Consider the following 20,767-nt stretch of genomic DNA (forward strand, 5'->3'; position numbering starts at 1 on the left):
CACAAATACAAATAGCTCCGTGTGCACGACAGACCGAGAGCATCTATTCGCTGCTCATCGTCAATAAGGTGCAATTTACATCGCGCTGAGTAGGTCAGCACCAGTGCCTCACTCGCAGCTCTCGAAGAGAGGCTAAACAAAACACCAGTCAGCCCTCTCTGGTTACACATCCAACACCTGCTAAACAAAGCCGTGGAGCCGAGCCCAGCAAGTGTGAGGAAAAGTAACTTTTAAAAACACCCCGCTGCATGAGTCGGGGAAAAAATGCATCAACTAAAATATCAGCGCAAAAGAAATCGCGCTCAGCAGAATAAATTCTTGAGTGGCTGAACTGGGATGAGCCGGGCGATTGTGCTTAGATTAGCAATGTAGTGTCCGGCTTCGCTGAGCCAGGTACCGTGGTACAGTGCCTTCCTGGTGTATGTGTGTATTGTTGTATTTGTACCCAGAGAGGACACACAGTAGCCTCAGCCAACAATGCACATCAAATATTTAGACATTTTCAATCTGCACCTGGATCCAGATATGAATGGTGAAATACACCATGAGAGAAAGTTCTGGTCTCTGAAGGAAGCATAAATACTGTTAAGGAATATTATGACCTTGTACAAGTATTAATAATGACCTAAACGTCCTTCAAATTTCAATGAAGCACTGGTTGGCTGGTCCTACTCTCTGCTAGCAGTAAATTTAACATTAGAAATACTGTAGGTCTGCGACAGGGAGAATGTTAACATCAGGATTAGAGATTAGGGACTGAATGTAGTCAGTGAATGCCCTCACAAGTTTGGTGATACAAAGCCTGTGTGTATGAGTGTGTGTCACCTGAGTGTAGCTACAGTTGTGTGCTCGTCTGCTCTGCTCCGCTCTCTGGCAGCCCAGAGATGAATGATAAAACGATGCCCTTTTCAACACTCTTGGTGGACAGGCTGAACTGGGAGATAAAAATGTGTGCGAGTACTCACCCTCTCATGTACCACACACACACACACACACACACACACACACACACACACACACACATACAGGGACAACACTGTTAACTGCAGGGATTTGTGAAAATCAGTGTGAAGGAATGAGGATGTGAGAGAGTTAAAGAGGGTATGGTGTTGTATCAGTGTGAGTAAATGTGTGTTTAATTCGATGTACAAGCACATGTGTTCACACTAGGTCTCCTCTGTCCCCGCCCTCAGACATGAGCTGTTGGAGGAGGCCAGGAGAAAGGGTTTACCTTTTGCCCAATGGGACGGTCCAACGGTCGTAGCCTGGCTGGAGGTAAACAATCTGTTAGACTCTAAAAATGTTCCTACAGGTGGATTATTTTTCAAGATGTTTAGTTTCAAGATGAGAGTTGTACTCCTCTCTAAAGTAATGAACTTGTATGAACCTGATCACCACATGTACATAAATGTAGCTGTTTCCAGTGGTCAAAGTTTAGGGAGTTCCTGTTAACTCGAACTACATGTACGCAAGAGATAACCACTAGTTTGTTTAAGTAGCATGTAGATTATTGCATAAAACACAAACTAAATTAACCAGTTTCATTAGGCACAATGTTGCCCATGCATGAATGTGAATAAATGAATCTGTCCTCTCAAAGATAAATGCTAATTGTCTTCCAACATTCGCGGTAACATTTTGCCAATCAAAAAGCCATTTGATGTACAACTATTTCAGCTTTTTTATTCTACCACCAGTAATTTATTAAGATGACTCTACTTCCTATAATGAGTATTAATATTTAGTAACCAAAGTAGTTATCATAAATCAAAATAATATTTTAACAATTTGATGACTTTTAGAGGAATTGAACATGTTGGAATGCACAGTAGAAAAAAAGGCAAAATATAGAAACACTCCTGCCCCCTAGTGTTTAGTTGAGGATGTACAGCCACCAGCCAATTCATGGCCCCACTAATCCCACCACAATGCTCCAATTAAAGACACAGTCAAATGGGATTATTGGGCTTGATATTTATTTTGGAGCGACTGAGCTCTGAGTATGTTGTGTTCTAGTATAACCTCCTGTTGCAGTTGTCCATTTTAAAGCCAAATAACAAGAATTCAAAGTTTCCTGCCAAATTATATTGTGTGCAAGATGGAAAAAGAAATCATCAAGGGACAAAATTCTTTGCTGAAATTTAAGATTGGTGACAAAAAGAACAATGAATGATTTTAGTAAATCAGTCTAGCTCTGATTTCAGTCTCGCTAAATTGCTCCTTTGCCTCCTCTCCTCTCATCCGTGTGGTTAAGCTGTGGTTGGGGATGCCGGCGTGGTACGTGGCGGCCTGCCGTGCCAACGTGAAGAGCGGAGCCATCATGTCGGCCCTCTCTGACACCGAGATCCAGAGGGAGATCGGTATCAGCAACCCCCTGCACAGGCTCAAGCTTCGTCTGGCCATCCAGGAAATGGTCTCCCTCACCAGCCCCTCTGCCCCGCCCACCTCCAGAACCGTGAGTGGTGCAGAAAACGTGGTGACATGGAGGCAGAGTGGGGATTTTAGTAGCACAAACACGTGCTGCAATCAGAGCTCATGTGGAGGAAGAAGTAGTCTCACAGTTTTTTTCAGGGTAGAAACAGAAAAGATAAAAACAAGGATTACAGTTTGAATATTTAGAAAATTAGCAAATTTGCTTTCTTGCTGACAGTTAGCTGAGAAGTTTGGTACCATTCCCATATCTGTCTGTTTACTATGAAGCTACAGCCAACAGCAACTAGCTTAGCTCAGCATATAGAGTGGAAATGGGGAAACAGCTAGCCTGGTTTGTCCAGAGGTTTAAAATAAAATCTGCCCTCCAGCTCCTCTAAAGATCACTTATCACAAAGGTATCTTGTTTGGTTATTGTTTATTGACAGTGTTGTATTATATTTATTAAAAGACAATATATCAGACTTTGTCAGGGACAGAGCAATAAAATCCCAGGCTTATCTTCAGTGTTGTTCCTGGTGTGTACACAATCCACCAACCTTTATTAACACAGAGACAGGTATTCATTGTCTGACTTTAAGATATAGTAGAAAATAACAGCAAAGAACTAGAACTCTGAGTGACTTGAACAAACAATCTCTAACTTTTAAAACTTTTCAGAGAGCAGACAAGGTGAAAAGTATCAAGGATACCTGGAAAAGAACTCATGTTATAACTGTTGAAACAAGTTAGAGGAATTAGGGTACAATCTTTTGTTAAATCATGTCTGTAAAAAGTTTGTGATGTGTGTTGATTAGTTTACTTTAGAAGTACTATTAGGTGGATTGTGTTACCTTCTGACAGCCAGGCTAACAGTTTCTCCCTGTTTTCTGTCTTTATGCTAAGCTAACAAGCTGCCAGCTCCATCTTTGTATTGAACAGATGTTAAAGTGATAGAAATCTCTTTATTCAAACCATAGCAAGAAAACCAATGCATTTCACAAAATGACAAACTCTTCCTTTAAACAAAAATAAAAGAATAGCAAGGCTAGCTAGCTAAGTCAGCTAAGTCCAAGTAGAGAATTTTTTCCAGTTAATAACAAGAGCGCTAACACTGGTATTACTCCTGGAAAAACTGGTAATGTTTAATGAAAATAATGACATAATTTCTGCCTCCAAAGCAGCTCTGACAAATGTTTCTATGACTGAAATGTCCTCTCTGTTTAACATGCACAACTCCTCCACACATGGGTGACACATGTGTAGGTGGGTGACAACAAACAAACAGAGCCGTTACAACGCAGTTACTCCCAGCACATTTGTCAGTGACAATTTCTTTTATATGTCACTAATTTAAAATCCTCCAGTCCCTGTGATAAGTTAGTGAATATTACAGTGGGAGTCAGTGACGGTTTGGTTTGGTAAACATTGCGCTAGTGTGTACTGTGATTTAGCTCTCCAGTTATTCCACACTGCAGTCGCTTTCATAGCTCCCTGTTGTCATGGTAATTGCATATGGTCTCCAAGGACTCTGCTGTTCCTTAATGATAGTGACTGTTCACACTGCAGAGACTAATGTGCCTTTATACTGAAAGTACACAAACAGTGCAGACCATACATCATACAGACATGAGAAGTTGTGTGCTAGCTGAAAATATTTATTAAAGTTTTTTTTTTTTCATAAGACTTTACACAACATACTATATATGCATGCAGTGGTAAAAACTCATAAGCTCTTGCACTTTTTCTGTCTTCTCCTGTTGTAAAATAACTACACTGGTACTCTTTTACCCTCCCCCTGTGTTCCCCCTTTAACTCACCCTCTCTTCTACCACTTGGCTCCACTTCCACACCTCATGAAATTTTCATCTTAGAGCACACAACCCAGCACGTCCGATCACAGACTCCCCCCACCCTCCGACTGTGACGGGCCTCCTGCCTGTTGTCACACTTAAAACCCCCCTTAGGTGCTTAACAGAGGGGGGTTAACTGACCTTATAAACACAGTTGGATGTGGGTGTAGAAAATTGAGAGAGGGGAGAGAATTGGTCATTTTACCTCCGCTATTAAAACTGGACCCCCTCCCCAACTCAAACATTAAGTGAAGGAGTGGTCCACTGCTGGGAGTCCTGAGCCTTTAACAGAGATTAAATGGACCACCGCCTCCATGGCTGCACCTTGTGCTGTTCATAGCTGAGTCATGACAGCTTGACCTGCTGCTGTGACTGCAAAACAATCACTGCTGCTATGACACTATAATTATGGTAGAATAAGCATTTAAAGGGTTATTCACACAAATCACAAAAAATCATATTTGCAGTTACCTCTGGTGTTTTGCAGCCATGTAGAAAGTTTTTGAGATATCTGTCTTGAGAGTTTTGCCTCCACCCCTAAAAGAAACAGTCCCTAATAAAACTGCTGACAGTACTTTCTCTAGATTATACAGAGTACAAGAATTATTAGACGTTTGTTCGGTTAGACTTTCGATATTTTCTGCCATCAGCTCAGAGGCATTATTATTGGCTATTAATCAATAATTTAAAAAATAAAATGTCTTAATTCGCAGCTATAAATGAATGTGATGGTATGGCTTGCTACCACTGGAGTGTTTTCTTTTTCTGTAATTTGAGTGAAATAACCCTTTACTGGTAGAACACAGATGGAGAGGGATGAGCAATGTGGTGTTTATGTGCCTGTTGATGTTCATGGTACTAATTTATTCAGTCTTCCTTGTTGTGCATGGCAACAGTCTTTTGTTATTTGTGTTATTTCTACATGTTATGTATGCCAAAGTTGGGTTGTTTCCGTGTTGTGCTGTTTTGTGTTTTTTTGTTTTTTTGTCCTCTGTACATGCCCTTTGACCCCCAGTGGGTTTGGGGGGCAGTTCATCATCTGACTGTGATGCTATAACACTATTGGCTTACAGTGGTGCTGCTCTTCTTCTTTAACACTGCTTGCCCCTCCTACTGGACCTCTACTACCAACCCTGCTGCTGCTCTGTCTCTTGGGCTCTGCCCCTTGTAGCCGTCAGGCAATGTATGGGTGACCCATGAGGAGATGGAGACCCTGGCAGCCCCTTCCAAAACGGTCAGTCCCCTTGTGTCCTTCACCCCCACCCCTCTCTTTCTCTATCAGTCATGTGTGTGAGAGTGCATATCAAATGGACTGAATGAAGCAAGACCAAGGTGGTGACTGATGGAGAAGGCATGTGTCGGTTAACCTCTTCCCCGATTCTCCAACCTGCTCGTCAACACTGATTTTAAGCAAGAATTTAGTTGAAGGAGCCCGTTCTTTAATGATATACTGACTGTTTATATTCAGCCTCAATCCTTTTGTCGCTGATGATGGCTCAGTGAAGGTTTGACTCAGCTCATCTCCATTATGAAAGGTCATGAAGGTCACAAACTCACCAAACACCAGATCTCTAAAAATCAGTGAGTCAGCCTGAAAAAGCTGGATCATGTGAAATGCAGCATTTCAATGCAAAAAAAAAAAAAAGCTTTTACCTCATGCAGAAATAAAAACAAACCTGTAGAGATGTGATGTTTAAACAGCTACATCATTGTCAGGCCATTAGAAGCGGTGGGTGAGTATTTGTGGCCTGTAGCCAACAGGATCTTCTTTATTAAATGTAGGTAAGAAACTCATCATTATTATGCTGAGTCTTAATTAGTAGAATAAATGACTGGATTCATTCAAACAGTAATACCTTCTCCCCACAGCAACACAAAGTCAGTCTACTCCTGTCTGGCTTCAGGAACTACAAAGCTAAAAGCTAATCTTGTACCATTTTTCAGGACAGCATTTTAGCCCATTAGTAACCCATTTCCAAAGTAAATCCAAACTGTCAGGACAGGCCACATCTGAGAGTAAGAGTGTCCCCCTGGAGACCAATTCACATGCCATTTAGGTCTGGGCTTTCTTTCCTTTTTACTTGCTCGACAGTTACTCCCACAAGCCTTTTACCGTGTCTTGAAAGCTGCTTGTGGTTAGTTCAAGGTTTGTCAAAATGTAGCAGAGGAAACTTTCTTCCTTCTTCTGGCTTTTCCTGAAATATAGGAGCACTACAACCGAACAAAAACACATTTTTTCAGGATATATGTTCGACACTATTGATTGTGAGTGTAGCAAATAAATCTCTGATTTTACAATTGTACATTTGGGTCTTAAATTCAGCATGTACTGTTATCAGTTTGGTTTAGTCAGTTGTATTTTAAGGGACATTTTGGATGCAGCTGCAGGATTTGTCACAGAACACTCAGATGACTTTTCCCTCATAAGGATAATTTTTCTTTTCCTTGTGTTTTAATCAGAAGTCAGAGTCTGAAGAGGGGAGCTGGGCACAGGTGAGAAACAGTGTTGCTCTTGTACATTACAAATAAAACCTGACAGCCAATATGAAAATGTGGAAACATCAGCTGTTTTTTGATTCTGAATGAAGAGCAAACTGTGCTGACTGATGTCTTTTTTCAGACTCTAGCTTACGGCGACATGAACCATGAGTGGATAGGGAACGAGTGGCTGCCCAGTCTAGGACTACCTCAGTACCGCAGCTACTTCATGGAGTGCCTGGTGGATGCCCGCATGTTGGACCACCTCACTAAGAAGGACCTGAGGGTGCACCTCAAAATGGTGGACAGCTTCCACAGGTACTGAACTCACCTCGCCTCAACTGCATTGGGCCCAGCAATGATTCCTGTTAGGGATGTTTTTTGGCTGAATGAATGGATAAAAAAAAGAATGTGTGCTTTTCTGACACCAGAACAAGTTTACAGTATGGAATCATGTGTCTGAAGAAGCTCAACTATGACAGGAAGGAACTGGAGAGACGCAGAGAGCAAAGCCAGCATGAAATGAGAGGTAAGTTTTCCCAAAATTCTAACAAACCAAATGAGTATGTTTAAAGATTAGGAGTAAAAAGAGATTGAGATGAAGACTAAAATGTTTTTTTTTTTTTTTTATCCTTGCGTCTGCAGATGTGCTGGTGTGGAGTAATGAGCGGGTGATCCGCTGGGTGCAGAGCATAGGCCTGAGGGACTACGCCAACATCCTCCTAGAGAGCGGCGTGCACGGTGCTCTGGTCGCCCTGGATGACAACTTTGACTACAGCAGCCTGGCTCTGCTCCTCCAGATCCCCACCCAAAACACTCAGGTACACCAACACCATCTCTTCTCAGAGTCTTAGCAAGTATATCTAGATTTTTCTTAGCATCTCAGACAGGAGGGCAGCAAGCAAACTGTTTGAATTTACCCACTGTAAAAGTTTGGCTGTCTGTTGGCAGGACTAAATTAGAAGATCTAAATTAAGTGTCTAAATGCCACTCCTAGGTTTTCCATTGTGAATATAGAAAAGCCTCATTGTGAAGGAGCCATTTTTCCACAGAATTTTTTGAAGTTTCCCTTGGCATTGATATAGCTAAATTTAAAGGTGCTGAATATGGGCAGAAATATCATCTGTCACCACCTTCAGTCCAAAAATAGAGGTATGTCGGTATCAGCCTTCAAAAGCTGGTGGAATCTAAATCAGAACATGCAGATTTGCCAACTGTCACCCTGGCAGGCTGCCCTATGAATCTTTGCTGCTCATCTATACTCGAGTAAAATGGATATGCAGTGCGAATAACGGAATGCGTCAGCTGCCTCTGTTACCATGCCACTAAAAATAGCTGGTGTTGTGAAAATTATGTGGGTTTTTTGTTTTTTTATTCCTTTTTTCATTTTCCATTCCTCAGGCACGTCAGATTCTGGAGCGAGAGTACAATAATCTGTTGGCCCTGGGCACTGACAGGAGACTGGATGAGGTGAGAGCAGCGATGATCACTCACAATACTGACGTCACACCACTGTGAGGTGATGTGTCGGGACAAACAAAGCCTCAGTCATTTCAGAGTATTTGCAACAATTACATGTAAATTAGCCTGATTAATGTTAAAGATGGGTAAACATAATTTATTAGCTCACACTGTCACTGTGCACTGGAAGTATAAATTATGTATTTAAATGTCTCAGGCAGTGATTTTTTTATGTGATTACAATGGATCTGTTCATGATTAGAGGGCCTGCACATTCTTTTTTCTACACGTCCAGCCGGTACAATAGCTCTAAATTATTCTTGTCCCATGTTAAAGATGCAAAATGAAATCTGGTTTTGCTCCCTTACTGTACAGTGACCCAGATTTCCAAGTGTCTCAATATTAGTCACATAAAGGTTTACATGTCTGAAAGCGAGTGAATGATGTTTTTCTGTCCATCAGTGCGACGACAAGGACTTCCGAGGTCCTTCGTGGAGGAGGCAGTTCCCGCCCCGAGACGTTCACGGCATCAGCATGATGCCCGGATCAGCAGAGACACTCCCTGCTGGTTTCCGTCTCACCGCCACATCCGGTCATTCCCGGAGGCTGCCCCCTGAGGGTGAGTGCCTGCCTCTCCGCCTTGTTTCAAAGTTCAGACACCCACAGGCAGATTTTGTTTTTGTTTTTCACTCACATCAATATGTAAAGGCTTGGTGCTGTCTTCTTGTACATGAATTGTGTTAAAGCCCCATAACAAAGGTGAAGTCCACCAGCTGTACACAGGTAAATCAAAGCACCACAGCTGAGCGCAGCAGTCGCTGCTCCTTGCTGTTTTGTGACCACTGTTTCTTGTTCTCTCTGACTCTGTGACGGCTGCTCTGCAGTCCTCTATGAGGCGCTGGATGACAGTCCTGACGACATGTATTTGGATTGGTATCAAGGTCAGATATTCCCCAGTAAAGGTTCTGGGCTTGTTGGCCCTGCGTGTATTATTAATATTCTACATATACTCCCTCCTCTTCACATGGTCTCTGCCAACCACTGTCCTGCTGTATCTCTCCTTTTCTTTGTGGATCTCTCACCCTCACCTTTCTTCTCTCTTTCTCTCTGGGTCTTACTGTGTCTAATCAGACAGAATCCAGGAAAGTGGCCGCAGCACCGTCTCAGATTTTGTTCAAGCCTCGTCTATCTCATCAATGGGTCATTTATATAGACAAACTGAACAAAATCTGAGACGGTACTGCAACATCCTCATCTGATTTGACACAGAATGACCCCAGTTACTCTTCAATCTCTCTAATATCCAACTCCAAGGGTGTTGTTTTGCAGAGTTGCAAAATATAGTTATGTCGCCCTGGTGGTAAAAGCTAGGGGGTCAAGTTATGGATTAGGTCCCATGCTTGCTGGTGTAACCCTTGAAGTTACAGAAATAAAGCAGCAAAACAAAAGGTGGCTGAGCGGTGCTATGTAAGTTGGCCTGAATCAGGAAGTTTACATAGGTAATGTGTTGGATGTTTCAAGAGCTCAAACTGACAGTTTGCGTCGTTCGTCATTCCCCTGCGGTTAAAAGAGGACGCTGGCTGAAACAGGCTTTCGTTAAAGGATAATTCCAGGTTATCACAACTTAGTTCTTATGTTTGTAGTTTTGGCTGTCATTTGAATTTATCCTAACAATGTGCTCAAAGTAACTGCTGAGATCTGAGGACACAGCAACTGACAGGGCAAGAAAATGGAGCAGTCAGATAATCAAACAGGATGTAAACAAGACGAGAGTTCGGCCAGGTTATCTAAACCACTTCATTTGGAGGTAAAACTAAAAGTGAGAGCACTCAGTGTCTGCAAGACTCCTACCTGGATGTTTACAGCCTGTCAATTTGGAAACAAATTTCATCAACTGCCTTAGTTTCCTCCTCCAAATAGGATGTGTTTAAAACCTGTACGATTGTCTAACCTTTGTCTACCACTGTCGCCTCATTCCCAGATCTCTGACATTAACTGGATGAACTCAAATGACCACAACTACAAAAATAAGTCCCACTTTTACAAAACAATGTAAAGTCAAGGTCCACTCACTCACTTGTTCAGGAGCTTTTGATTGTCAAAATCAGACAGACTTCATCAGTAGGTGGAGGTTTCTCATTGTCATTGCAGTGTAGATGTTGAAACTTTCCATGTCAATACTGAACTGTCAAGCTTGACTTTATTTTTTTTTTTATCAACATGGATGGACAAGAATCATGGAAAGTTTGAACACTAAACTGAATGTGCTGATAAAGACCAGAGGACATGGACAAAAGCTCCAGAACAAGTGAGTAAAGAGATCTTGAATTGTGATCATTTTGTCTTCTGCTGCTGTCAAACTCAAGACCCAAGCTGAAATAAACTGAATTCATCTTTTTAAATGGATGCAGAATGTATTAGCAACTGTGCCTTTACAAATTACGCAACACAAGTTGTGATACGTGACTGGAAATTATCCGACTGCACTGATCTGAGCCAGTGTTCTCCTCTAACAAAGTGTTCCCAGTGACACTCAAACAGCCTTCCCTGTGTTCCTCTGTCTCTGCTCTCTGTGCTCCCCGGTCTGTGACGTCCACAGTACACTCAAATCCTGTCGCTGGTGGTGTCCACTCAAAACTAAACCTTCCTTTGAGTGTGTGATCCATGGTTTTCTCTTCCGAGGGTGACACTACAACTAATCTCTTGTTGTGTGGAAGAAGTGTTTTGCGTGTGATCTCACTCCATACCGTTGAGGACGTCTCATCTTGTAGCACTTGTTTGGGGTGGTAACCAAGTGGAGGAAGGTTTCCTTCTCACTCTGGGTCCATCTGATGTGGCAGGAGCCTCAGTATTCAGACTGACAGATCTCTCCCTCTCGCTGTCTCCCCCTACAGTCGGACCCTCAGCAGTGCAGCGGCTGGACAGCTCCACGGTGAGAACCTACTCCTGCTGAGAGGAGGAAGAGAGGGACCTTAAACTGTACGCTGTATGTAACATTACACAGACTCTCGCTCTGTCAAATACACAGCTTTCTTCAGAAGTACTTAAAACAGATATTGGATAAAAGCAAAGAGGGCCAATTGTTTCCCAAGATAAGCGTGTTTGCCTCACCGGCTTGGCGAGTCACTGCTGTGTTTTTGCCAGGTAGCTGTGATAAGGTGATAGGAGACGGCGGCGCTAGCAGCAAGGCGCGGTCTCATACTGATGTCTCCTCTTTAAAGTCCATCCAAAAAAGATGAGTCACTCATGGTCGAAGCTTTAGAAATCTGCTTCAAATAAATTAGATCTGCTGTATCTTTAACAGAGATTAATTAACAAAGTTCATTTACATGATTATGATAGTCCAAAGCTCCTAAAAATAGGTGTTGTGATTGTGAGTTATCCAAATTCCACAGATTACAAAGTGAGCCTGCCCTAGTTTTCTTTCCAACTGTTTTCTTTGTTCTGCCAGGTGCAATGAGAAAGTGTCATTTCTAATAAGTATTTGCTTTGATTTGAGTATTTGCTTTGTCTCTCTGCATCTGCATTGTAGTGAAATTCCCTTGCAATTTAAGTGGCAGCCAGACTGCAAAGAGAAGTTTCAGTTTAACTTTGGGTGTGACAAAGAAATGTAAACTGCATTTACATACAGTATATATTGATCAGCCTAACTGCATTTAGTTGGTACCTCTCTGCCTCCCACACCAAACACAGCTCCTAAACCTCTTAAACATTTAACAGTATAGTCTCACACAATAACACCTGCTGCCATCAGTACATCTGTGTTTGCTGGTTTAGGCGTCTGACTGCAGTGAGTACCACAGGCAACAAAACTTCAGTCCTATACCAGCATCAGTACAAGGTGGAATGAAACAAGTGCCAAAATTAGAGTCACAACAGAGTGAATGATAAGATGCAGTGACTGCAGCGTGATCATTTAAGAGAAGAGTGTGAGGAAAATAAATAAAAAGAGCTAAAGGGAGAGATAAAGGGAAGTAAAGAGCCGAGCACAGGGGGTTTGATTCTGTCTCACTCCCACTCAGTAAAACAAAAGACAGAACACACTGCAGAGTTCAGTGAGAGCAAAGGGTTAGATTCTGGTACAGTGCATGTGCACAAAAAAAAAAAAGATTCTGTTGAACTATTTGCTGCACGCAGTATCACTTTCTTATTCTCAGTTGCTGACAGTATTTCTGTTTTTCGACTGTCGCAAGCAGTTGCCACCAAAATACATACAGAAGAAGATTTGCATAAAGGCAAAAGAAAAAAAACACCTCTGCGACCCTCTGCCTTCCCTCATTTCAGACTCAGCAGTTAAAGTTAAATGTTAGGTTTGCAAAAATTCACATAGTATGTGTGAATACTTTAAAAATCACAATTCTAGTTCTGTGAAATTGCTCTGGATGCATATTGGGAAAGCAGTAATCTATGCAAAAATACTCAATATGCAGTGCTCCTATGTATGTCATATTGTTGAACAATACAGCTGCATGAACGATTAGTTCAAAAGCTGCTGCTACAGGTTTACAAAGTCACCTACCTTTGGCTACAAGTCATAATGAGCTACAACCCACACGGCATTAAGCTGACTCAGTCACAGTTGAAATTACAGTCTTAGCATTTCCAGCTTTTTTCTTTTAAAATCTCACTGTCAGTGAAGTTTTCAAGCCTCTCATTAAAACCTGGTCACTGTGTTTCCTTTCAGGTACAGTTCTGAATAGAGATGTACTAGCAGAGCTGCTGGACGGGCCAACCTGCCGAGGAACAAACCATTCTGATGACACGCACTGCCAAGAAGCCCTGCTCTCCTCTCTGACACCCCCCCCTCGCTCCACCCCCCACCCCCCCTCTCTGTAATGTAGGCACCAGATGCCGGTGCTAAACTGTCCTGCAGGCTGCCCCGTTGTCACCATTTCTACCTTTTACATGTACAGTAACTTGTCGAAGCATAACGTACTGTGTATTTCTTCTACAGGAAATGTGTAGGTTATCTGTAAATTAATATAAATATGCCGTTTTTTAATATATACACACATCTATGTATAAAAAAAGATATTCAGAGTTTGTGCAAAAAAAATGTCCCTGCCACCTCATTTAGTGGACCATAGATTAATATATGCTGCTCTTTAAACTGTCTCCATATTACCCTGGCCCCACCTAGATCATTTTGTACATATGGTTTTATTTTTTCATTGTGCTGATGATGATGATGATGATGATGATGAACCTGTGCTGCACCATAGAGAGAGGAAGAGACTCTGGATGTTGTGTGAAAACCTGCCCTCTAGTGGTGAACAAAAGCCACTTTGAGCCCTGTTTCTGGCACCAACAAGCTTCATTATCCTTTCTTATGGACTCGCTGTCATAAAAGGAGCGTTTTAAGAGGACACGTCGACGCACTGGAACGACATGACAAGCACTTTGATACAACCGCATCAACTCAACGGACTATTTAGTAGCCAAGGACAAAACAAAGAGATGCTGTTGCTCTCCGAAGTTGCACAAAACTTCCTCTCAGAGAACAAAAAAAAAGAAGCAGGAGGTCATTCGTAGAACCTGTCACTCGTTGTACTGTATGTTTTGTCAGGCGATACATTAACACAAAGGACAAAAACACACTCAGCCGAGCTGGCCTTCTCCCCCATCCTTCAGACACCACGTTAACAGAACAGAGGAAATAACTGAAAGACAGACTGCTTTAGCTCATAGTGTGCGTAGAGTGTATATGACTATGTTGAAGTGTTGAGGTGACTTTTAATGACAAAAACCTGTTTCTTGCTGTGACTTACATTGGTGTAACTGTTAACTCTTTGTTTCTGTCAGAGTTTCCAGGGTAACCTACTGTACAGCCCTGTTATCTGTCTTTTAGTTATTTCTGATGGATGACTCAAAACAAGTCTTACGCTTTTAATTTGTTTTTACATCTTCAATTTGCACGAACAACAAATCATTTTATTTTGTGTCCATTTTTTTTATTTATTACTTCTTGTACTTTGGTCAAAACTAAGTGGTGAGCAAACAAATTTTCATTGTCAATAAAAAAAAAACTGTCAGTGAATGAGTAGTCCTTAGCTTTTTCTGCCTGCCTCTGATGCCTTTGAAAACAGTCGTTCATGACGGTGATTTTATAGTGAGGTTCCAAGGAAACCTTGTATTTACATCTGTAAGAAAAACCTCCATATAAGAGGTACATTTCACAAAAGAAAAACCTCATAAAAAATAGCAAGATTTCAGATTGCGCAAAGGGTGGAGCAACACTTCTTATTTGTGATTGGACAGAATCCAAATCACTGGTGTTTGCGTATGACGTCAGCGAAATGCGACCGGAAGGCAGGGAGTGATCCACTAGCGGGAATGGCTGCCCTACGGTTTGCGTTTCACGGGTGTTACGATGAAAGACTTTTATCGAATACCATAAGTTGTTGAGGGAAGAGCAAGAAACCAACCGAAAAACGCTGTATTATGATACATTCATGAACCTAAGGATGCTAATAGAAGCTTTGAAGCTAATTTTTGTTGAACACGAGTGAGGCTGGGTGCTGAAGGTAAGGCTAAGGAGTTAACTAGCTAGTGGCTAGTGTTAGCATGTTCGTTAGCGGCGAGCGTTAGCATTAGCCTTCTCTTTCAGTGACTTATTTAGATCTTATTTCCATTTTCAGTCGTTTTCATTGCGTGGGTAAGAGTGTGTTTGTGTTTTCGTGAATGAGGCGTTCTTGACATGAGTTTGTGGACCCCCAACGTGGACGGACAAGGAGCTGTTGATAGTCCGTTTAAATTCCTGTCGTAATTGTTTGGTGACTTTAAGACATCATCTTGCTTCTCTTTGTAACTTTGTATTTCGTCTTGGTCATTTTAACTCCGTTTATAGCGGCGTGTCACGTTGTTGTCATTGTTTTGTATGTGGTCATTCTGTGTTATATTGCGTCTGTGCCTGGCTGCTTTATACCTGGGTCTCAGTATTAACAGCAAATTTTAGGTGCCGCCACGGCCACTCCCTTTGACGAAAACCCAGGCTTTTGATTAGTTTTAATCATAAAGGCATTAACAGTGTACTGACTGAGTTTGAAGTCGATATTATTAATTCTGTAGGAAGAATTTGTTCAAATACAATGTCCAAGTACAGAAAACAGTAAAGTCTAAATCCAAAAGGGAAGGAGAAATGTCACGTTATAGTAAGACATCAAAAATGTCATAGTATAGCGTATTTATCTGTGTTTTCATGGTTAAGCTGTTGATAAGGAATAGGTAGTAGTGTATTGATCATTTTCCTTTGTATATTTCTCTTTGATTTTCCTCCAGGTGACACCACTTTGTCCACAACATCGTCCACGATCGCAGAGACTTCAGTCCATGATCGGAGAGACATTGTTGAGGATGAGGGAGACATTCGTCCATGATCAGAGACATTGTCCATGATCGCAGAGACCTTTGTCAAAGATGAGAGAGACGTTGTCCGTGATCAGAGACATTGTCCCATGCTTCGTAGAGACCTTGCGATAGAATCGGCGGAGACGGGGGTCACCGATTTGACGGCACTGCCCGCGATCATGGAGACATTGTCGATGATTACAGAGGCACCGTCTATGATCTCAGAGACATCGTCCACTATCACAAAGTCATTGTCCATGATCACAGAGACTTTGTCCATAATCTCAGAGACATTGTCCGCGATCACAGGGATGTAGTCCAAGATCACAGAGTGTTCGTACAAAGAAGAAGTTCTTTCAGACCAAGACAGAGGCCTCCAGGTAATTCACAAACAACTTTACATCAACTGTCCAACACAGAGCACTGTTTAGTAAGGCATCAAAAATGTTCAAAAAATGTCATAGTATAACAAGGCATTAGAAAATGTCATAGTACAGTAAGGAGTCAGAAATGGTCAGAAAATGTTAAATGTTCTGGTTCAGCTGTAATGTTGAATATTGATCTGTGTTTTCATGCTTAAACTGTTGATAATGAATAGGTAGTAGTGTATTGATCATTTTTCTTTGTATTTTTCTCTTTGATTTCCTCCAGGTGTCACCACTTCATCCACAGGATCATCCACAATCGCAGAGACTTCGATCCATGATCGGAGAGACATTGTTGAGGATGAGGGAGACATCGTCCACGATCAGAGACATTGTCCATGATTGCAGAGACCTTGTCAAAGATGAGAGAGACGTTGTCCGTGATCAGAGACATTGTCCCATGCTTCGTAGAGACCTTGCGATAGAATCGGCGGAGACGGGGGTCACCGATTTGACGGCACTGCCCGCGATCATGGAGACATTGTCGATGATCACAGAGGCACCGTCTATGATCTCAGAGACATCGTCCACGTATCACTAAGTCATTGTCCATGATCAGCAGAGACTTTGTCCATAATCTCAGAGACATTGTCCGCGATCACAGAGAGTCTTTGTACACTGAAGAAGTTCTTTCAGACCAGGACTGAGGCCTCCAGGTAATTCACAAACAGCTTTACATCAACTGTCCAAGACAGATCATTGACATTAAATTGTTTCTGTTGAGTTTTCGGTATATCAGAAAAGTGTAATGATAGAAGTAATCTGCAATATAAAAATAATGTATAAGTAATACATATTAAATAGAAGAAATGTAAAACTAATGAGCAATATCAGAAGTAAGATGTAATAGTCAATGTAATCTATTACTAGATATAGTTTGTAAGGCATAAAAATGTCAAAAAAGGTCAAAGCATAGTATAGACAATAGTATGTCATTAAAGTACAATAGTATGTCGTTAAACATATAATTAAAAAAGGCCATGATATGTTTCTTACTCTACTCAAATGTCATGGCATAGTAAGGCATGTAAAGCCATCAAACGTTCTGGTTCAGCTATAATGTTGAATATTGATCTGTGTTTTCATGGGTAAACTGTTGATAAGGAATAGGTAGTAGTGTATTGATCATTTTCCTTTGTATATTTCTCTTTGATTTCCTCCAGGTGACACCACTTTGTCCACAACATCGTCCACAACATCGTCCACGATCGCAGAGACTTCGTCCATGATCGGAGAGACATTGTTGAGGATGAGGGAGACATCGTCCACGATCAGAGACATTGTCCATGATTGCAGAGACCTTGTCAAAGATGAGAGAGACGTTGTCCGTGATCAGAGACATTGTCCCATGCTTCGTAGAGACCTTGCGATAGAATCGGCGGAGACGGGGGTCACCGATTTGACGGCACTGCCCGCGATCATGGAGACATTGTCGATGATTACAGAGGCACCGTCTATGATCTCAGAGACATCGTCCACTATCACAAAGTCATTGTCCATGATCACAGAGACTTTGTCCATAATCTCAGAGACATTGTCCGCGATCACAGGGATGTAGTCCAAGATCACAGAGTGTTCGTACAAAGAAGAAGTTCTTTCAGACCAAGACAGAGGCCTCCAGGTAATTCACAAACAACTTTACATCAACTGTCCAACACAGAGCACTGTTTAGTAAGGCATCAAAAATGTTCAAAAAATGTCATAGTATAACAAGGCATTAGAAAATGTCATAGTACAGTAAAGAGTCAGAAATGGTCAGAAAATGTTAAATGTTCTGGTTCAGCTGTAATGTTGAATATTGATCTGTGTTTTCATGCTTAAACTGTTGATAACGAATAGGTAGTAGTGTATTGATCATTTTTCTTTGTATTTTTCTCTTTGATTTCCTCCAGGTGTCACCACTTCATCCACAGGATCATCCACAATCGCAGAGACTTCGTCCATGATCGGAGAGACATTGTTGAGGATGAGGGAGACATCGTCCACGATCAGAGACATTGTCCATGATTGCAGAGACCTTGTCAAAGATGAGAGAGACGTTGTCCGTGATCAGAGACATTGTCCCATGCTTCGTAGAGACCTTGCGATAGAATCGGCGGAGACGGGGGTCACCGATTTGACGGCACTGCCCGCGATCATGGAGACATTGTCAATGATCACAGAGGCACCGTCTATGATCTCAGAGACATCGTCCACGATCACTAAGTCATTGTCCATGATCGACAGAGACTTTGTCCATAATCTCAGAGACATTGTCCGCGATCACAGAGAGTCTTTGTACCAGGACTGAGGCCTCCAGGTAATTCACAAACAGCTTTACATCAACTGTCCAAGACAGCTCATTGACATTAAATTGTTTCTGTTGAGTTTTCAGTATATCAGAAAAGTGTAATGATAGAAGTAATCTGCAATATAAAAATAATGTATAAGTAATACATATTAAATAGAAGAAATGTAAAAGTAATGAGTAATATCAGAAGTAAGATGTAATAGTCAATGTAATCTATTACTAGATATAGTTTGTAAGGCATAAAAAAGGTCAAAGCATAGTATAGACAATAGTATGTCATTAAAGTACAATAGTATGTCGTTAAACATATAATTAAAAAAGGCCATGATATGTTTCTTACTATACTAAAATGTCATGGCATAGTAAGGCATGTAAAGCCATCAAACGTTCTGGTTCAGCTGTAATGTTGAATATTGATCTGTGTTTTCATGGTTAAGCTGTTGATAAGGAATAGGTAGTAGTGTATTGATCATTTTCCTTTGTATATTTCTCTTTGATTTCCTCCAGGTGACACCACTTTGTCCACAACATCGTCCACGATCGCAGAGACTTCGTCCATGATCGGAGAGACACTGTTGAGGATGAGGGAGACATCGTCCACGATCAGAGACATTGTCCATGATTGCAGAGACCTTGTCAAAGATGAGAGAGACGTTGTCCGTGATCAGAGACATTGTCCCATGCTTCGTAGAGACCTTGCGATAGAATCGGCGGAGACGGGGGTCACCGATTTGACGGCACTGCCCGCGATCATGGAGACATTGTTGATGATTACAGAGGCACCGTCTATGATCTCAGAGACATCGTCCACTATCACAAAGTCATTGTCCATGATCACAGAGACTTTGTCCATAATCTCAGAGACATTGTCCGCGATCACAGAGTCTTTGTACCAGGACTGAGGCCTCCAGGTAATTCACAAACAGCTTTACATCAACTGTCCAATATGTTCAATATTCAGTATATCAGAAAAGTGTATAATATAAATAATAAAAGTAATCTGAAATATAAAAATAATATATAAGTAATCTGTATTAATAAAAAAGTAAAAGTAATTTGCATTATAAGAAGTAAAATGGTATAGTAAGGCATAAACATGTTTTGTTAAATGTTATGGTTCAGCCGTAATGTTGAATATTGTTTTCATGGTTAAACTGTGGATGAGGAATAGGTAGTAGTGTACTGATCATTTTGCTTTGTATGTTTGTCTTTAATTCCCTCCAGGTGTCACTACTTCATCAACGTCATCGTTTAAGATCGCAGAGACGTTGTCCACGATTGCAGAGACATTGTCCACGATGGCAGAAACATTGTCCATGATTTCAGAAACAAGGTAATTCACAGCTTTACATCAACTGTCAAACACAGAGCACTGACATTGTTTATGTTCAGTATTCAATATATCAGAAATGTGTAATAATAGAAGTAATCTACCATATAAAAATAATGTATAGGCGATCTGTACTAATAGAAGTAACGTAGAAGTAATTAGCATTATCAGAAGTAAAATCTAATAGTCAAAATACTCTTGTTAATTGATGTAATTTGCAACAGTGAAAGTTATTATGTAAATTTAGAGATAGTAAGTAATTTGAGAAGTAATATGTAATGGGGAAAGTAATCTGATATTAGAGGTAACAGTAAACGTAATCTGTAATATAAATGCAGTGCAGAGGTAATAGTAATCCAAAATAACGCATCAAAAATGTCATAGGATAGTAAAGTGTCAGAAACCATTAAAAAAATTATAATAAGTATAGTAAGGCATACAAAATGGCCAAAAATGTCACAGTATAGTAAGGCATGAAAAATGGTCAAAAACTGTCATAGTATAGTAATGGATCAAAAACCACCAAAAAAGTCATAGTATAACAAGGGGTCAAAAACCACCAAAAAAGGTCATAGTATAGTAAGGGGTCAAAAACCACCAAAAAATGTCATAGTATAGTAAGGCATGAAAAATGGTCCAAAAAAGTCATAGTATAGTAAGGCATGAAAAATGGTCCAAAAAAGTCATAGTATAGTATGTTGTCAAAAATGGTCAAAAAATGTCATAGTATAGTAAGGGGTCAAAAACCACCAAAAAATGTCATAGTATAGTAAGGCATGAAAAATGGTCAAAAAAAGTCATAGTATAGTAAGGGGTCAAAAACCACCAAAAAAATGTCATAGTATAGTAAGGCATGAAAAATGGTCAAAAAATGTCATAGTATAGTAAGGCATGAAAAATGGTCAAAAAAGTCATAGTATAGTAAGGGGTCAAAAACCACCAAAAAATGTCATAGTATAGTAAGGCATGAAAAATGAAAAAATCATAGAAAAAAAAAAAAAAAAAAAAAAAAAAAAAAAAAAAAAAAAAAAAAAAAAAAAAAAAAAAAAAAAAATAGAATAACAAAAAAATGGTCAAAAAAGTCATAGTATAGTAAGGTCAAAAAAAAAAAAAAAATAGGTCAAAAACAAAAAAATGTCATAGTATAGTAAGGCATGAAAAATGGTCCAAAAAA

At 40.7% G+C, this 20,767-nt stretch overlaps 1 protein-coding gene and 1 long non-coding RNA gene across 7 annotated transcripts in view; both read left to right on the top strand.

Moving 5' to 3' along the window:
- ppfia2 (PTPRF interacting protein alpha 2) overlaps positions 1-14,257 on the top strand; it is a 148,386-nt gene extending 134,129 nt beyond the window's left edge. For 2 of the 6 annotated variants that reach the window (XM_018680892.2, XM_051077656.1), the window contains exons 21-31: positions 1,194-1,275; positions 2,255-2,455; positions 5,434-5,496; positions 6,723-6,755; positions 6,883-7,058; positions 7,172-7,269; positions 7,386-7,561; positions 8,142-8,210; positions 8,664-8,820; positions 11,096-11,187; positions 12,886-14,257. In XM_018680892.2, coding sequence (XP_018536408.1) covers positions 1,194-1,275; positions 2,255-2,455; positions 5,434-5,496; positions 6,723-6,755; positions 6,883-7,058; positions 7,172-7,269; positions 7,386-7,561; positions 8,142-8,210; positions 8,664-8,820; positions 11,096-11,154 — 1,114 coding nt within the window. In that variant the 3' untranslated portion in view covers positions 11,155-11,187; positions 12,886-14,257. Of the gene's footprint in view, positions 1-1,193; positions 1,276-2,254; positions 2,456-5,335; positions 5,497-6,722; positions 6,756-6,882; positions 7,059-7,171; positions 7,270-7,385; positions 7,562-8,141; positions 8,211-8,663; positions 8,821-9,085; positions 9,143-11,095; positions 11,188-12,885 lie in introns of those variants that run through there. The other 4 variants (XM_018680889.2, XM_051077658.1, XM_051077659.1 and 1 more) reach the window with 4 other exon arrangements.
- Positions 14,258-16,538: 2,281 nt separating this feature from the next.
- LOC127143532 (uncharacterized) lies at positions 16,539-19,286 on the top strand. Its single transcript, XR_007815048.1, has 4 exons — positions 16,539-16,629; positions 17,137-17,594; positions 17,866-18,272; positions 18,771-19,286. It is a non-coding gene; the product is annotated as an uncharacterized LOC127143532 (long non-coding RNA).
- Positions 19,287-20,767: the final 1,481 nt, after the last annotated feature.

Source organism: Lates calcarifer, linkage group LG18 (genome assembly GCF_001640805.2).
Source record: "Lates calcarifer isolate ASB-BC8 linkage group LG18, TLL_Latcal_v3, whole genome shotgun sequence".
Taxonomy (NCBI): Eukaryota; Metazoa; Chordata; class Actinopteri; family Centropomidae; genus Lates; species Lates calcarifer.